The sequence below is a fragment of the Colius striatus genome, chromosome 1, assembly GCF_028858725.1.
Source record: "Colius striatus isolate bColStr4 chromosome 1, bColStr4.1.hap1, whole genome shotgun sequence".
Taxonomy (NCBI): Eukaryota; Metazoa; Chordata; class Aves; order Coliiformes; family Coliidae; genus Colius; species Colius striatus.
The window spans coordinates 13,381,102-13,396,022 of NC_084759.1; the positions used below are offsets into that span (position 1 = coordinate 13,381,102).

Sequence of the window (14,921 nt, forward strand, 5' to 3'; positions counted from 1 at the left end):
ACATGCTGTGAGATAGAAACGACATGAGCTTTTTCTGTCTCTATCACTAGCTGTGGTTACATACCATTATTACATTACAATTTATCCTATTTCTGCATTAAAGACTAGTCATGTAAGTTTTAATGAATCTTTGATCAATTGATATTTTCCAAATACTCTGTAATATGTATTATTCTTTTCATTTAGGATGCCATATACTTTTAGTAAATTTTTCAGTGACCTGGGAAGGTAAATACTGAAACAGCAGTTGTCCGAGCTTTTTTGCTTTTTTGATCACACCTTGAGCCACAGCCTGCAGTAAGCTGTCTACAGTGACGCCTAATGCAGTTTTACTTCCTCTTGGAAGGAAACATTGGAACTTTGAAAATTTCTTTAACAAAAAAGTGTTTAGCCTTAAAAAAATATTTTTAACCCTTTATCATTAGCCACTGGGAATCTAACATGACACCAAGCTGCTGTGAGTGCTTCCATTGCAAAAACTAATTAGGCAGACCTTGTGTCTTGTAGCTCTTGGAACCAGGTGAAAACGAGGATTTATCTTTACATTTATATTTTAAATTATATATAAAATACAGTGTTCATCAATATCATATATTACATTAATATAAATATTATATGGTTATTATATTTCTTAATTATACATAGATATAAATTATGTCATAGTATTATTGCTATATGTATAAATTATATATATTTACATTTATATTTACAGAGTTGTTTGTTTGTGTATCTAAAAATTATAGCTACAGCTTTCTAACCCTCTAAAAAGTGAATACATTTAATTAAGCATTAATGTTTTTATAAGAGCTACTAGTCTGGAAACCTCAAATTCAGAAATACTGCATAGGAACTGATAAATTTATAAGCAGAATGAGTTATAAGCAAGCATTTCCTTCTTGACCTCTTTTTGTGGCCTTTATTTTTCCTCCATGTGACCTCAAACTCATTTCCAAAGAAAAGCACACCTGCAATACTCCCTGTTTTAATTGTTCTCTTTAATTTTTGTCTGTCTCATCTTTGATATGATTTTTGGTTTTGAGAAATGTAATCTTATTGTTCTGTATTGAAAACTTACAGTTCTTTTCATTCCAGCATTTGTTTACCCTTTCTCATTTGTCATATAATTTGCCAGCTGTTGTTTATGCTAGCAGTTCTAATGAGACTGAGTTCAAAATCAGCCTCTTGAGTGTACTAGCTATCTTCCTTCCTCATCTTTTTCTTACTGTATTTGGAGATTTTTCAAGAAACAAATGACAGATAAAGTGCCTGATTTTATGAAAATGAGAAAATATGAAAAAAACCTCAACCAACCTCCTGTTTCTTCATTCTTTTGTTTAAAATCCAATCTAAAAATGTACATCCTTTCCCTGAACTTCTTTTAGTTGTTCAGCTTTTGTGTCTAGGTGAAAATACTACACTTTTAACTAGGGGGTATAAAATAAAGACAGTTTTCTTTTTCACTGTGCAAAATTAAATATTATGTAGATGTTGTGGGGTGCAGATCATACTGAAAAAAACAAAGAAACAAACAAAACCAACCAGTCCTGAAAAGCACTCTGCAGAGAGATGATACTGCATGAGTATATATACTCAGCAGCTAGGCAAACACTGGCAGCTTGGTGCTATTTTCATGTAGGTAACTGATTTTTTTTGTTTTTAAACTTCCCTAGACAAATTACCTGTGTACTGTAGAGAATGAATCGTTCTTTAGCATGATTTAATAACATCACACTTTTCTAAGGTGGGTGGTCAGGAGTCTGCAATCTGGCAGTATCAAAAATTTACTGGTGATAGATCAAAGAAAGAGATCTTGAGGGGAAAGTAACTGCACCTTAATGAACGCCTTACAGCTATCTGAAATGCATTATTACCTTGGCCTGTATCTGTTCAGGAGCCCAGCAACAGTAGGACTAGGTCAGGGGAAATTGGCTATCAAAATGATCCATTTACAGGCCTGGGTTTTTTCTCTCGTGCAAGAAATTGAGCCTTTGAAATGCTTTGTAGAAAGTCCTTTCTGGTTACAATGTTATTAAATTCACCATTCCTTTTATTAAGCAAGCTGGGTAATGTGTAACCAAGGAAACTCAAACACAGGACAAACACTGCTTTCTCTCTTATGCTATAAGACTGTAATGTTTCTGTAAGAGACGTTAACAGTTACTGTGCAGCACAGAACAGAGTAACATTGCAAAGGGGTGATTTTTTAGTCTTTTTTCTAACAAACCTAGAGCTGAGTAATTCAAAATTCCGTTTTCATTAAAGTACTAGTGCACTTCCCAAATAGCCTTTAGTCACCGAAGCCAAACGTGAAGTCTGTTAAAGGGAAAATTTGGTTAAGATAATTGGCTAAAAATGTGCTTTAACAAAGCCGTCATTTTCATGATATGGCTTCCAAATAACTGTGATGCTTTAGCCCTGGCAGGGTGCCAAGTGCCCACCAAGTCATAATATCACTCATCCTCCTAAACTGGACAAAGGACAGAAATATAAAGAGAGGTTTGTGAGTCGAGATAAGGACCGGGGGATCACTCAGCAATTAGCATAATGGGCAAAACAGACTCAACTTGGAGAGAAATGGTTTGATTTATTAAAGGAACAATAAGAACAGGGAGATGAGAAATAAAACTGAATCTTAAAAAACCTCCACCCCTCCCTCTTCCCAGAAGTCTCCTTCCTTCCCCTCCAGCAATGCAGGGGATGATGGATGGGAGTTGCGGTCAGTTCATTACAGATGGATTTTGCCGCTACTTCTTCTCAGGGGAAGGTCTCCTCATACTTCCACTGCTACAGTGTGGGGACCCTCCAAACTTCTCCAACATGGGTCCTTCCCATGAGCTACAATTCATTATGAACTGGTCCAGCATGGGGCCTCCCACAGGGGCAGCTCCTCACACCTTGCCCCAACGTGGGTCACCCACTGGGAGAACAGTCCTTCAGGTACCGACTGCTCCAGCCTGAGTCCCTCACAGGATCACAAGTCCTGACAGCAAACCTGCTCTGGCCTGGGCTCCTTTCTTCATGGGTTCTCAGGTCCTGCCAGGAACTTGCTCCAATGTGGGCTTCACACAGAGTCACAGCCTCCTTCAGGCATCCACCCACTCCGGCATTGGATCCTCCATGGCTTGCGAGTGGGTCTCTGCTCCCCAGTGGCCTCCATGGACTGCAGGGGCACAGCTGCCTCACCATGGTCTTCACCACAGGTCACAAGGGAGTCTTTTTTTCCAGGGCCTGAGCACCCTCCTCCAACTCCTTCTCTACTGACCTTGGTGTCTGCGGAGATGTTTTCACGTTCTCACTCCCTGTTGCTGCTGCCGTTTAGCAACTGTGCAGCTACTTCTTCCCCTTCTCAAATACGTTATTCACAGAGGCGTTACTGGGTCAACTGTGGGATCCATCTTAGAACTGACTGGCATTAGCCCTGTCAGCTACAGAGGAAGCTTCTGGCAGATCTTTGTTTAGAGAAGACGTACCTGTACCCACCCTGCTACCAAAACCTGGCCCAGGCAAAACCGCTACAGTAGAGATCTCTGACAATGTGTCTTTCTGAAGTAAAAATTCATGAAGTTTTTTGGCATAACTTAATGAACTGACATAGGAAACATGTAAAAAGAAAGGCCTTTCTTTTCCTGCAGATTGTAATAATTTATCCAATACAAATCCCTTCCTCATATATCTTCTGCTTCTCTATGTAAATGGGATGCTAAAATGTGCCTATTCCAAATATAAGGGAAATATTTAATCATTAAAGAAGTAATTGTACAGTCTGTCTCACCTCTATACCAAGACAATTAGTGCCTACTCAACAGTGAGACTGAGAGAAAGGGTAGATCATGTTGCTACTGTTTGCATAACATTTCGAGAACAAATTAAGCTATTTGAGAATATTATTGGAAGAAAAACATAGCAGATGTTTTCATAAACATGATTAATGAAGACTGTCAGAGAAAAGCAGAAGATGAAGTTTGCTCCTACCTGCTTGTCTTATGTATTTTATAGATTTTACTGATTCTTAATTTTAAAAGATACAAGAAAGAAATGATTAAAAATGCTCAGCTTGACAATGGTAACAGGTAACAGAAGAAAGAGGAAAATGTGACCAAGTACTTCAATAACTGATTCTGTTTGGTAGCAGATTCAGTAAAATTAAGTATTAAGGCAACTATAAAATCTTTACTTGACATGCTGTTTCTCAGACATGAGACAATAGGGCAGCTGTGACTGGCAGTTGGATTTATGATGATGTGGTTTTTATTGGGCTAACCTTATTCATAAGGAGAGAAGAGGGAGGATTACTGATAGATGGGTTTCATTTCACTACCTGATACATTTTTATAACAACTAAGTTTCTGAATTCAACATTAAGAAGAAAAATTATTAAAAACCAGATAAAATTATAAGAGAATATACGGAAGTAAGAGTAATATATTTTAAAGCTAGAAGATGTCATGATCATTTAGCATTTTCTATACCACAGAAACTATGATTTCATTCACCCCATCTATTCCATGCTTTCAACATATCAATAAAGAGATGCTATTGCAATTTGAGTGTTTTCAGTAAGTAATTTTCTTTCCTTTACGTGAAAAGCTCAGATACATGATTGACTTCCTTTATCTCTGGTATTTTCAATCAATTCAACATCAAGTATTTAAGGTCCTGTATAATCATTGGAGATAGGTCCCTGCCCTAAGACTCATAGACTTTAGCCGGTCTGCATCTCTCTGTGGAGACCTTCAAAGGTTGTTACTTTTCATTGTCAACTATGTCAGGAACTTAAATACCTTCTCCAGAAAGATGTGCTCATTAACCATTAAGCTATCCCAGGATGGCACCTTAATGGGAATACAGTAGTTGTACTACACTGTGTTTTGACTCTAGTAAAATGGGAAGTTTTAAAAATTGTTTTAAAGAAAAAAATGAACTTGGGATCTTGGTAAAGAACTGGTCTTAACAGGCTTTTGCCTGTCGGAGTTGTAGTTCGACACAACAATTTAATTGCGTATTGTTTGTGTTCATTTAAAGGGTATCATTACACAGTCAGCAAAATCTAATGACTGTATCCAACCTTGGTGTTATCTTTGGACCAACTCTGATGAGAGCACAAGAAGAAACCGTGGCTGCTATGATGAACATTAAGTTTCAGAATATCGTCGTTGAAATTCTGATAGAGCATTATGAAAAGGTAGAAGGACATTATCTGTGACTGTTTTGTGACAAAGTGTAACTCGAATCTCATTTCCATTACCATCATTAAGTTCTTAAGAATAAGAAATCCAGCATTTGTAGGAGGTCACTGATAGAAGGAGTGCCTTCTTCCCATCCCATGCTATCCTTGCCATATTCCTAGCCAGCCTTTTGTGGCTGTGCAGGTACAAATCCAAAGCATAATCTCCTGTGCTTTGAAGGAGTTGCTCTGAATCTTCAGCTGCTTTCTGAAGATTACTGTGTTCTTCTAATATCTAGAAAAAGAATGGGAAGGTCATAACTTTACTCCCAGCTTCTCAGTCTCTTTCATGTTAGCAGTGTATGAAGATATGAAGGTTCACTCAGGGTGAATACATGTATTCTCCTCTGAGTGCATCAGGTCAGAGTCTTTCTGACCATTGCTGTCCTTTGGGGATAAGCAAGCGGCACAATAGAGAATAATCCTTCCTTAAATCATGAAGCCCCAGCCTTCCTTCAGTTCCTCTTGTTACAAGCAGCAGCAATGTGGATCCCCAGTAGAATTCCCCATTTCTGTGTGGTGTGTCATTTTTCATTTGTGTAGATACTAGATGAAAAGGCAAGAGGAAAAAATAATATGTCTCAGATGAGAATCATAGAATTATTTCAGCTAGAAGAGACCTTTAAGATCATAGAGCCCAGCCTGTGTTCCAGCCCTGTCAACCACTAGACCATTTCCCTAAGTTCAACATCCACCCATCTCTTAAACACCTCCAGGGATGGTGACTACACCACCTCCCTGGGCAGCCCATTCCAGTGACTGACAGCCCGAACCTCTACATTACAGTTTTTAAGCCCACCATGTCTTTGTGATTTAAAAGTTCTTGGGTATTCGGGAACATGCAAACTTCTCTAGGAACTCTAGGCATGTATGTGCTTGCCTGATTTGTTTTGTTTTCCCAAAAAGATTGGTGACAGCAAAGGTCCATCTCAAACTCTTTACAGGAGCATTGAATATGAACTGTTTCAGAGCTTGAGAGGGAAAGTCTATGGAATCTTAAACCCTTTCAGTCACTACCATTACAGGTATCAGCTTCACCGAAAAACTTCCTCAGATTTTACTTTATTTTAAACTATTTGATTTCAGATCTCAGCAGAGCAGTCAAGATTTCCTTTACTTGACCATAAAAAAAAAATTATTTTGGATATCTTTTCTTGATATATATCCCTGATGACTAACAAACAAAGGGAATAAACTTTGGGTTTCTCCCCTTTGACTTCACTCAGCTAAGGGGTTGTTCGTGCTCAATACCAGGATCCCCTGCACTGGTTGGTCAGTAAGTGTTGACAGTACTGCTTAGTATCATCAGTTGTATTTCACAGAGACTCCTCAAAATTGATATAATACCGATAGCCTTCTTGACTGTAACTCTAAAACATATATATTGCATGTTTCCAATGCTGCATTTCCCCACCGGAAAATTACAGCCTTATTGAATAAAAAGAGCTACACAATACAAAGACTACACAACCAAAATCACCCTTGCTCTATTTCTTTGTCTACAGACATGATTTTGTATTGATGTGACACTCACTATTGCCTAATATAGTATTAAAGTACAAGATGTCCATTAAAGTATCTTCTGCTGTGGTAGTGCATTTGCTTTCTTCCATTCTGTGAATGGCATGAAGAGGTATCTTTCTATTGTTCCCTTCATCCTCTTCTGGGAGTGCCCTGTTGATAGAGGGTCCAGAAATCCTCGCAGAGACATATTTTGATATTGCATGGTACTTGACCTAACATTTGGCCCTGTGGAGACTGGACACTTCTTATTCCTTCAGTAGCTTGTTGAGGAAGTCTTTTCTCTGGAAAACCTTTTCTCCATTCCACAGAACTAATTGCACTTCCTCCCACCATAAGACATACTTGATAGAGTTTACCGTCTACACCAGGAGGAATAAGTGCGACAAAAGATCAGAAATTAAAAACTGCAAATCTTTTGGGTGAATTTTTTGCTTTTTTCATCCTTTAAGGCAGTTGGCAATTTTACTAGAAGTATCCAAGAAGGTTTGTAGGGACCTTTCAAGATCTCTGCTGCACGTAACTTGGAGTTTGCAGAACAAGTGATTCAAATGAAAATCAAGCAAGTGAAAGAACCTTCTACATTGTGCTTTTTGGCAGGCTTCCCAAACATCAGCAAAGAGTTCTTTAAAACCTCACATGTACCTGTGTCAAATCACAGGAGTCACAGACTTGTAAAGGTTGAGGTTTTTCTGCAGCAATGAAATGCAAAATTGACCAATGGTGACAGTGGTATCTAAAAGATAAAAACCAGGAGATGCTCCAAACATAAAGATGCTCCTCATCAATTTGTTTGGAAAAATAATGTGGGTTTCTGCGATACAAACTGGATTGTAGTAAGTTACGACTACGATACATTTCATATGGCACATAGAAATTTTTCACAGAGAAAAATTCCAATCTTTTTATAATATTTAAAAAAATTTATTACTTCTTGGGCAGGAGTTAGTAGTAAGCACCTATGTTCTTAAGAAAGGCTAGAAAATAAAACTAAATCAAATACTTTTAAATAATGAGTATAAATTTTAAGTACGGCTCAGTGTTGTGCTTCTTGAATTGTATAATGATATCAGAGCAAAGCTTACATTCTGTGAGTTTATTCTTTTGTAATGTGTGAGACTGTTACAGGATTAATTTTGGGCACAGTGGTGAGGAAAACAAGTGGATTAATATTGGAAGCATAAGAGAGTACCTCTATTGTTTATGGGGTTTTTTTCTCCTTATCTCCTTGCAGATATTTCACACTGCACCAGACCCCAATATTCCTCTTCCCCAACCTCAGTCCCGATCAAGTTCAAGAAGGACGAGGGCGATTTGTCTCTCCACAGGTTCACGTAAACCCAAAGGAAGATACACACCCTGTCTAGCAGATCCTGACAGTAAGTTTTTCCTTGTTGACTGATTATCTTCCTTTTTACGTCTTGTCTTTTAACTTTCCTGTATAGTATCCAATAGGTATAATATTCCAAAACTTGTAAGCATAACGGATGGGGTTTCATCAGCCTATTGAATGACTGCGTTTCTTGTAGGAAGAATATTTGGGTTTGGGCAAGTCTTGTATTGCATACAGTGTTCAAAAATCATTTAGACTTTCTATTCTAATCTTAAGTGTAGTCTAATTCAAAACTCAGAAGTTCATTGGATGAAGTTCATCTCATTTACTTGTAAGATGATTAGTAAGGTTGGGAAACTGTAAATAGATCTTCCGTCCTGTAATAAATGTATTTCAGTCAAGGTCAGGAGATCAAAACCATTACTCAGCTTTTTTAGCATGGGTGCAATTGTGGTTGTTGTTTCAGAGTCAGACACTAGGTAGCCAAAAGCACTGAAACTTTGTTAGTTTCTCTGAAACAGAAACAAACTCTAATGGTTTTGAGAGAAACAGTGTACTTATACCGTTCAGAGTTAAACAGCAGAGACTTAAGTTTATAATTAACTGCTGCTTAGACTGCTCATTCATTTTCTTGTAGATCTGACTATTAATAAATTTAACATCATTCACCTCATAAGGATCATTTGTATTGCAGACAGGTCTTTTAAAATGAAAATTTCTGTGTTAAATAGTTTAGCCTGTACCCGATTATGTTCATCATCTCTAAAGAAATAATCACAAAGGGCAGCACTTCTGGGTTAAAGAAGGGAATATGTGTGAAATTGAGAGTACTTAAACAGATATTTTGTCTTAAGAATCATTGCCTCTGAAACCACAGATTAATGAATTTCAGGACAATAAAGGTACAAGGGGTAAAGGTAGCATGAGAGAAGTATAAATATATTTTTTCTTCTCCCCTCCTCTCCTACTTCCCTAGGTGACTCGTACAGCAGTAGCCCAGACAGCACACCCATGGGCAGCATTGAATCTCTTTCTTCTCACTCTTCTGAGCAAAACAGCACCACCAAATGCACACCCTCACAGCCCAGGGAGAAATCGGGAGGGATTCCATGGATCGCCTCTCCCCCTTCTTCCAATGGCCAAAAGAGTTCAGGCCTCTGGACTACAAGCCCAGAGTCCTCTTCAAAGGAGGATGCAACCAAAACAGATGTGGAGTCAGACTGCCAAAGTATAGCTTCAGTCACTGGACCAGAGAGTGCCTCTCCACCAGCAGACCTGACCAAAAAGAGTTCTTACAGTCTGTCTGCACTGAAAAGGTCTTCAGCATCTTCCCTTAGGTCAATTCCATCAGCTGAAGGTAATTTCCAAGGTCTTTCAAGACATCAGTATTTACTGTAATACATCAGAAAACAAGAGCTACATTTGGTATTCATTAATCTTTTCTGTTGTGGTTTGATTTTTTTTTCTAATTTTGTGGTACATTCTTTTTATTTTGTGGTACACCAGTGTTTCTCAAAATTTAGGGAATTCTATCCTGCTATACCTTTATCACTGAGTCAAAGGAATGAATGCTTGCAACATGATTGACAACTGATCAAAGCCAGCATTTACATTTAAAAAGCACTAGGCTTTGTCAGTGACAAAGTGACAGTTTTGTTATTCCTTGTCAGTGTGCCTGCCTTTTTTTTTCTTTTTTTTTCTTTTTTTTTTCAATGACTGCATCTGTTAAATTGGCTGAAATAGGAGACTGAAGGAAAGGTGGTTTGGGATTGGAGGTTCTTTTAGTTAGTTTCTATTGATAATGCCTTTAGTTGAGGTAGGGCTGGACAACAATAACAAATTGCTTTGCATGTTACAGACGTGGTGAAATTATTTCAAATTTTCTTTACTATTCCCTGTGATTTTTTTTCTTTAGGTAACAAAAGCTGCAGTGGATCTGTACAGAGCTTATCTTCAACAGATACCAAAGATACACCAAAGGTTTCTCCAAACCCTGATTTGCCTCCCAAAATGTGCAGGAGGTTAAGATTAGATACTGCATCAAGTAACGGTTATCAAAGACCAGGATCAGTGTAAGTCAAGGCCCTTTGGATATTTCTGTTGTTACAGTATTGTGTGCCAAAGTGTTCCTAGAGAGGTACATAAGTAGTCGAAAAAACATCCATAAATACTTGATTTAAATATTTCTGTATTTGTGGCTTATCTATGTAGCTTCAGTAAAATTGTAAACAAAGGAAACAAAGAACAAAGTCTGTTGACATCAGTTGGGAGGTGTTTTACGTTGACAGGACAATAGTTCTAAGAAGTAGAGGTTATAATTTAGTCTGTTGAAATTTGGCTTAGCCATTTTTCTTAGCACTTTTAGCACAAAGAGTCACAAGATCTTTGCTGTAGTCCAAACCTTGACTCAGAACTACTGTCTCTCCATGAACAAGTGATTTCTAGGTTTACAGAGCATCAAAATGTTCTCCAGATGCTGCAGGACTCCATTCAGCCTTTCCATTTTTAAAGTGAAAGGGATCACTCTAGTCTTTCCATAGACTGTTGTCTTACAACAGAGAATCCTGCACAGCTCAGAGTTCCAGCATGACAGTGAGAGGCCAGTGCCAGTTAAGTTATGGCCTTAAGGATTCTGTTGAATAGGGACTTAAATTCAGCTTTTGAATTTTCTCTTAAGTGAATAATTAAAACAATTTTAATAGAAACATGTCCATGTCTTTAGATGGTAAAAGTGAAACTAGTCTGTTTAACTAATGGACAAAGTATAAAGCAAGGGGGTGCTTTTATTTTCAGAGTGGCTGCACGGGCTCAGTTGTTTGAAAGTGCTGGTTCACTTAAACAAGTTTCTTCAGGACGGTAAGTGCTTCACACTGTTTAACAATTTGTAAAATCCTTTGTTTTGCTGACTTCAAAGACTGAAATAGAAGTGCTGGAGCTTTGTTCTGTATCTTCTGGATAGCATTATGTGTCATGAAAAATATTTGTTCTTTATTAAACTCCTACTTTTACCAAAATAAACCATAATCTAATAGAGAATAACAGCCAATCTGACTATTCTGTCACCTGGGGGAGTTGCAATAGAAATGCTCAGGATACTGGTCACCTTAAGGAGACAGCTACAAGAGCAAATTAACAGGAATTGTGTTAGGGTGAGAGTTCTATACTTATTCCATACAACTATTTGTATGTGCATGCTTTCATCAGAGTAGCAAACATGCTTGTTTATGATAATTTGCTGTTCAGAATTTCTGTCTTTACTGTCACACCTTCCATGCCTCAATATCTGTCTGGAGAAACAGTTGCCCTCTCTTCATGACAGTGTGCAGCAGGAATTACTAATATTTTCTTTACAATTGTTTGCATTTATTTGGTGATTTTTATTTGATTTTATATTAAATGAATTCAGAATATTCTGGTAAGTGTTCATCTGGGAAGCACTATCTTCCATACATTACTAACCCCCTGACAATTAATAGACTAAAGCAGATAATCAAACAAATGGATGTGGGAAAATGTCTGTCTTTTCACTGTCCCTGAAGTTCTTTGAGACAGAATGTAAGTTTTTGTCCATCACTTTACTCACTGATACCAGGGTCTTACTGGAACTGTTGAGGAGTGAGGGGAGTCAATCCATGTATCCAAAAGTGGTAATCTAAAGAAGCGTAGCTGTAAAGGAAGATGGTAGGATATGTGGCAATCAAATAGGGTTTTCCTCTTTGACAGATCTAGCAGGGGAGGGAAAGAGAAAGCTGACCTGCAAGGTGTGCTGATTTTAAGAGACGTGGCTTACAGGAATCAAGGCTGTTCTCGTTGTGTACTACATGAACTGTAAGGTGACCAAAAAAAAGGGTGGCAGAGAGGAAGGGGATATGAAAAGAACAGGCCAATAATTTAAGGAAGAAAAGTGTAAAAAAGACTGGAATGTTCTTAAGCCAGTGCTGTAAGCAGAGGACGACATCTGCTTCTCCAGACCTGCACCATTTCATCTCCAGCACTGCTCCTTTTCTTATTCTGTATTAATCCTTTCTTGTAAACTCACCCCTCTTGTTCTCTTAGAGCCTATGCCACCTCTATCTGTATATAAAAAGCATGTTAGAAGCAAAAATCTGTCAAAGGAAAAATGTGGCAGTTTGATAATGGATATGGAGAGCAGATAACAAAGCCGAAAACGCTGAAAGGCTTAACAGCTCCTCTACTTCAGCCTTCCTAAGAAGGAAGCAACAATAACAAGGAGTATGGAAAATGAGAGGTCAGCAGGCGAAATGAGGAAGAAATAAGAACTCAACTGTTCTTTTAGGTCTGCTTAAGTCTTGAGTACAATTTTACAATTCAAAGACGGCTTTTTTTTACCTCTCATGCATGTCAAGAACATGAAGGATGATTTAAAACCTTAGGATAGTCTCTTTGTTTTTTTCTCTGAAGTATGTAGAAATCATGGTAATTACATCTTGATCCACTCAATAGAAAGGCCATCTGTGTTCATCAAAGTCTAAGACAGAAATTATTTTTAAGCTGACTGGTTTGATACCAGACATATACAAGTCAAGACAGTGTTGGACTCTGCGCAGGGATAATTTACCCTGCTGAAATCTTTGAAATCTTATGTTGCTGCTTACTTTTTCATAATACTGTCCAAGTAGCTTCCTACTTGAAGCATCTGTTGCCTGCTGTGGTCATTTGTACAGCAGACAGATCGAAAGTACCTGTTTGACTTTGCAGTCTCTCATTGTTTTCTGTATTCCAGCAGACAATTTTGCACTTGAAGTCTCCTCGTCTTACTGAATTTCAACTTACAAGTAGTCTTTGTAACCCTGCTTTCTGACTTTGTATGGTACAATTTCTCTATTATTAGTGTGTGTGTCCCCCTTGTTTCGTTTTTAATGCTGGGACATTATTTGACCTGTCTGTTTTCTGTCCTTGTGTACATGCATACATTCCCCAACTTTTCCTGTAAGTGAGAAAGAGAATGAGAAGCCACAACACATGTTTTAGAATTGGACAGGGAAGACGAAAATGTTAGGCCCTGTCCAACCTATGCTCGCTTTTTCCAATTCTCCATCTTTCCATTCCTTCCCTCCTGGCTTTGAGTTTGTTATTCATCCATCTCCCTCACTGTGGTATTAAGCTACTTTGTACACTGAGACCAATCTCGTATGAACTTCAAAGAGGCAAAGGAGTTTTCTTGCCACTTGCACAAATATTGTGGTTAGATAACTGTCTTAGTAAGGCCTGAGGTCTCTTTATGGTGGTCCGTGCAAAAATGCACCAACACGTAATCCCCGACTCTTATGTTTTCTTGACTTTGATTTAGAGGTACACAGAAAGTCAAGTCTCTGAAATAAGAAACTACATTATCAGAAGAAGGATTTTCATTAGAAAAAGGGGAAGGAGGAACTGATGACAGCATGCAGCTCTAACCTGGCAGCCAGGATCTCTAGGTACAAGGCTGGGGCTTTAATAGGAGTAGGCTGACAGTATGAAGCCCTCTAGACCCATACTCCCCTCTCAGCCATATGGTCAAATATCCTTTCCCAGTCATTCTTCTGTTTATATTCTCATGCTATATTTTGCATCTTCTTATGCACCTTTCCCAGCCTAGACCAGTGTTTTCTGCTCAGTTGGGCTCGGCTGTAAGTCTGTCATCTCCAGGAGTCTAAATAATCAAATTAGGTGTGGAAGCAATAGCCAGGGGCTTGAAAATTGCTCAAGAATTATAAGTAAATATTTTTAGACTCTGTCTCCCATTGTACCAGTTTGTAGATAACACTGGGATGTAATTGGCTGTGTCAGGAGCAAGATAGAGGGAAGAAGTAGTTCATGAGCTCTTGAGAAACTGACTTACTTTATCCTTTGTGTTTGTGTATCTGTCTGGATGTCCAATGCTAGGAAGCTTTCTCTTTCCAGAACTGAGCAAGTCAGAGTCCAGACTTTCTTATCTTCTTTTTACTTTTAAGGTAAACATACTTGTGCCAGGGAAAATTGGAAGCTTAAAGCAGAATAGTATAGTAGACATAAGAGAATATAGGGGAAAATTGCATTTATTTTCTCACTTTTTTCTAAGGGTGCTAAAAATGTTATATTTGAAGAAAAATAATTCTGCCTCACATTTAAGTATTGCTGTTCTGGTTTATTATTGCTTTAGATGTTGTTTATCACAGTACTACTTGTGTGTCTTATTCTTAATATGAGACTCTGACTTGATAGTCATGCCACTGAGGTGCTACATATTAATCAGGTTAAAAATCATCCCTTTGCTTTAGTGAATTCATTACCAATTACCTTATATTCATGGCAACGCTGATCATCATTAACAGTTGATTTGCTGTTTCATGCGTAAAATCCATGATTATACCAGACAGGTGTATGGGGTTTGTGTGGTCAGGTTTTGGTAGTGAGGGGGCTACAGGTGTGGCTTCTGTGATAAGCTGCTGGAAGCTTCCCCCATGTCTGACAGAGCCAATAGCAGACACCTCCAAGTTGGACCTGCTGCTGGCCAAGGTCGAACCCATCAGTGACTGTGGTAGTGACTCTGGGATAACAGATTTTAGAAGCAGCAGCAGCCAGTAGAGAGGAGTGAAAATACCTGAGAGCAGCAACTTCGTAGATGCCCAGGTCAGTGAAGAAGGGGGGGAGGAGGTGCTCCGGGTCTGGAGCAGAGGTTCTGCTGCAGCCCACAGGATCCCTCCCATGAGAGACAGTCCTCCATGAATTTCTCTAGTGTGGGTCCTTCCCATGGGCTGCAGTAATTCACAAACTGCTCCAGTGTGGGTCCCCTAAAAAATCACAAGTCCTGACAGCAAACCTGCTCCAGGCTGGGCTTCTCTTTGCAGGTTACAGATCCTG

The 14,921-nt window shown here is 38.5% G+C and overlaps 1 protein-coding gene across 1 annotated transcript in view; it reads left to right on the forward strand.

The window, feature by feature from the left end:
- Positions 1–14,921, forward strand: part of ARHGAP42 (Rho GTPase activating protein 42) — a 154,882-nt gene that overhangs the window by 131,710 nt on the left and 8,251 nt on the right. Inside the window, exons 18-22 of the mRNA XM_061991652.1 lie at positions 5,023–5,182; positions 7,980–8,124; positions 9,055–9,435; positions 9,994–10,150; positions 10,872–10,934. Coding sequence (XP_061847636.1) covers positions 5,023–5,182; positions 7,980–8,124; positions 9,055–9,435; positions 9,994–10,150; positions 10,872–10,934 — 906 coding nt within the window. The remainder of the gene's footprint in view (positions 1–5,022; positions 5,183–7,979; positions 8,125–9,054; positions 9,436–9,993; positions 10,151–10,871; positions 10,935–14,921) is intronic.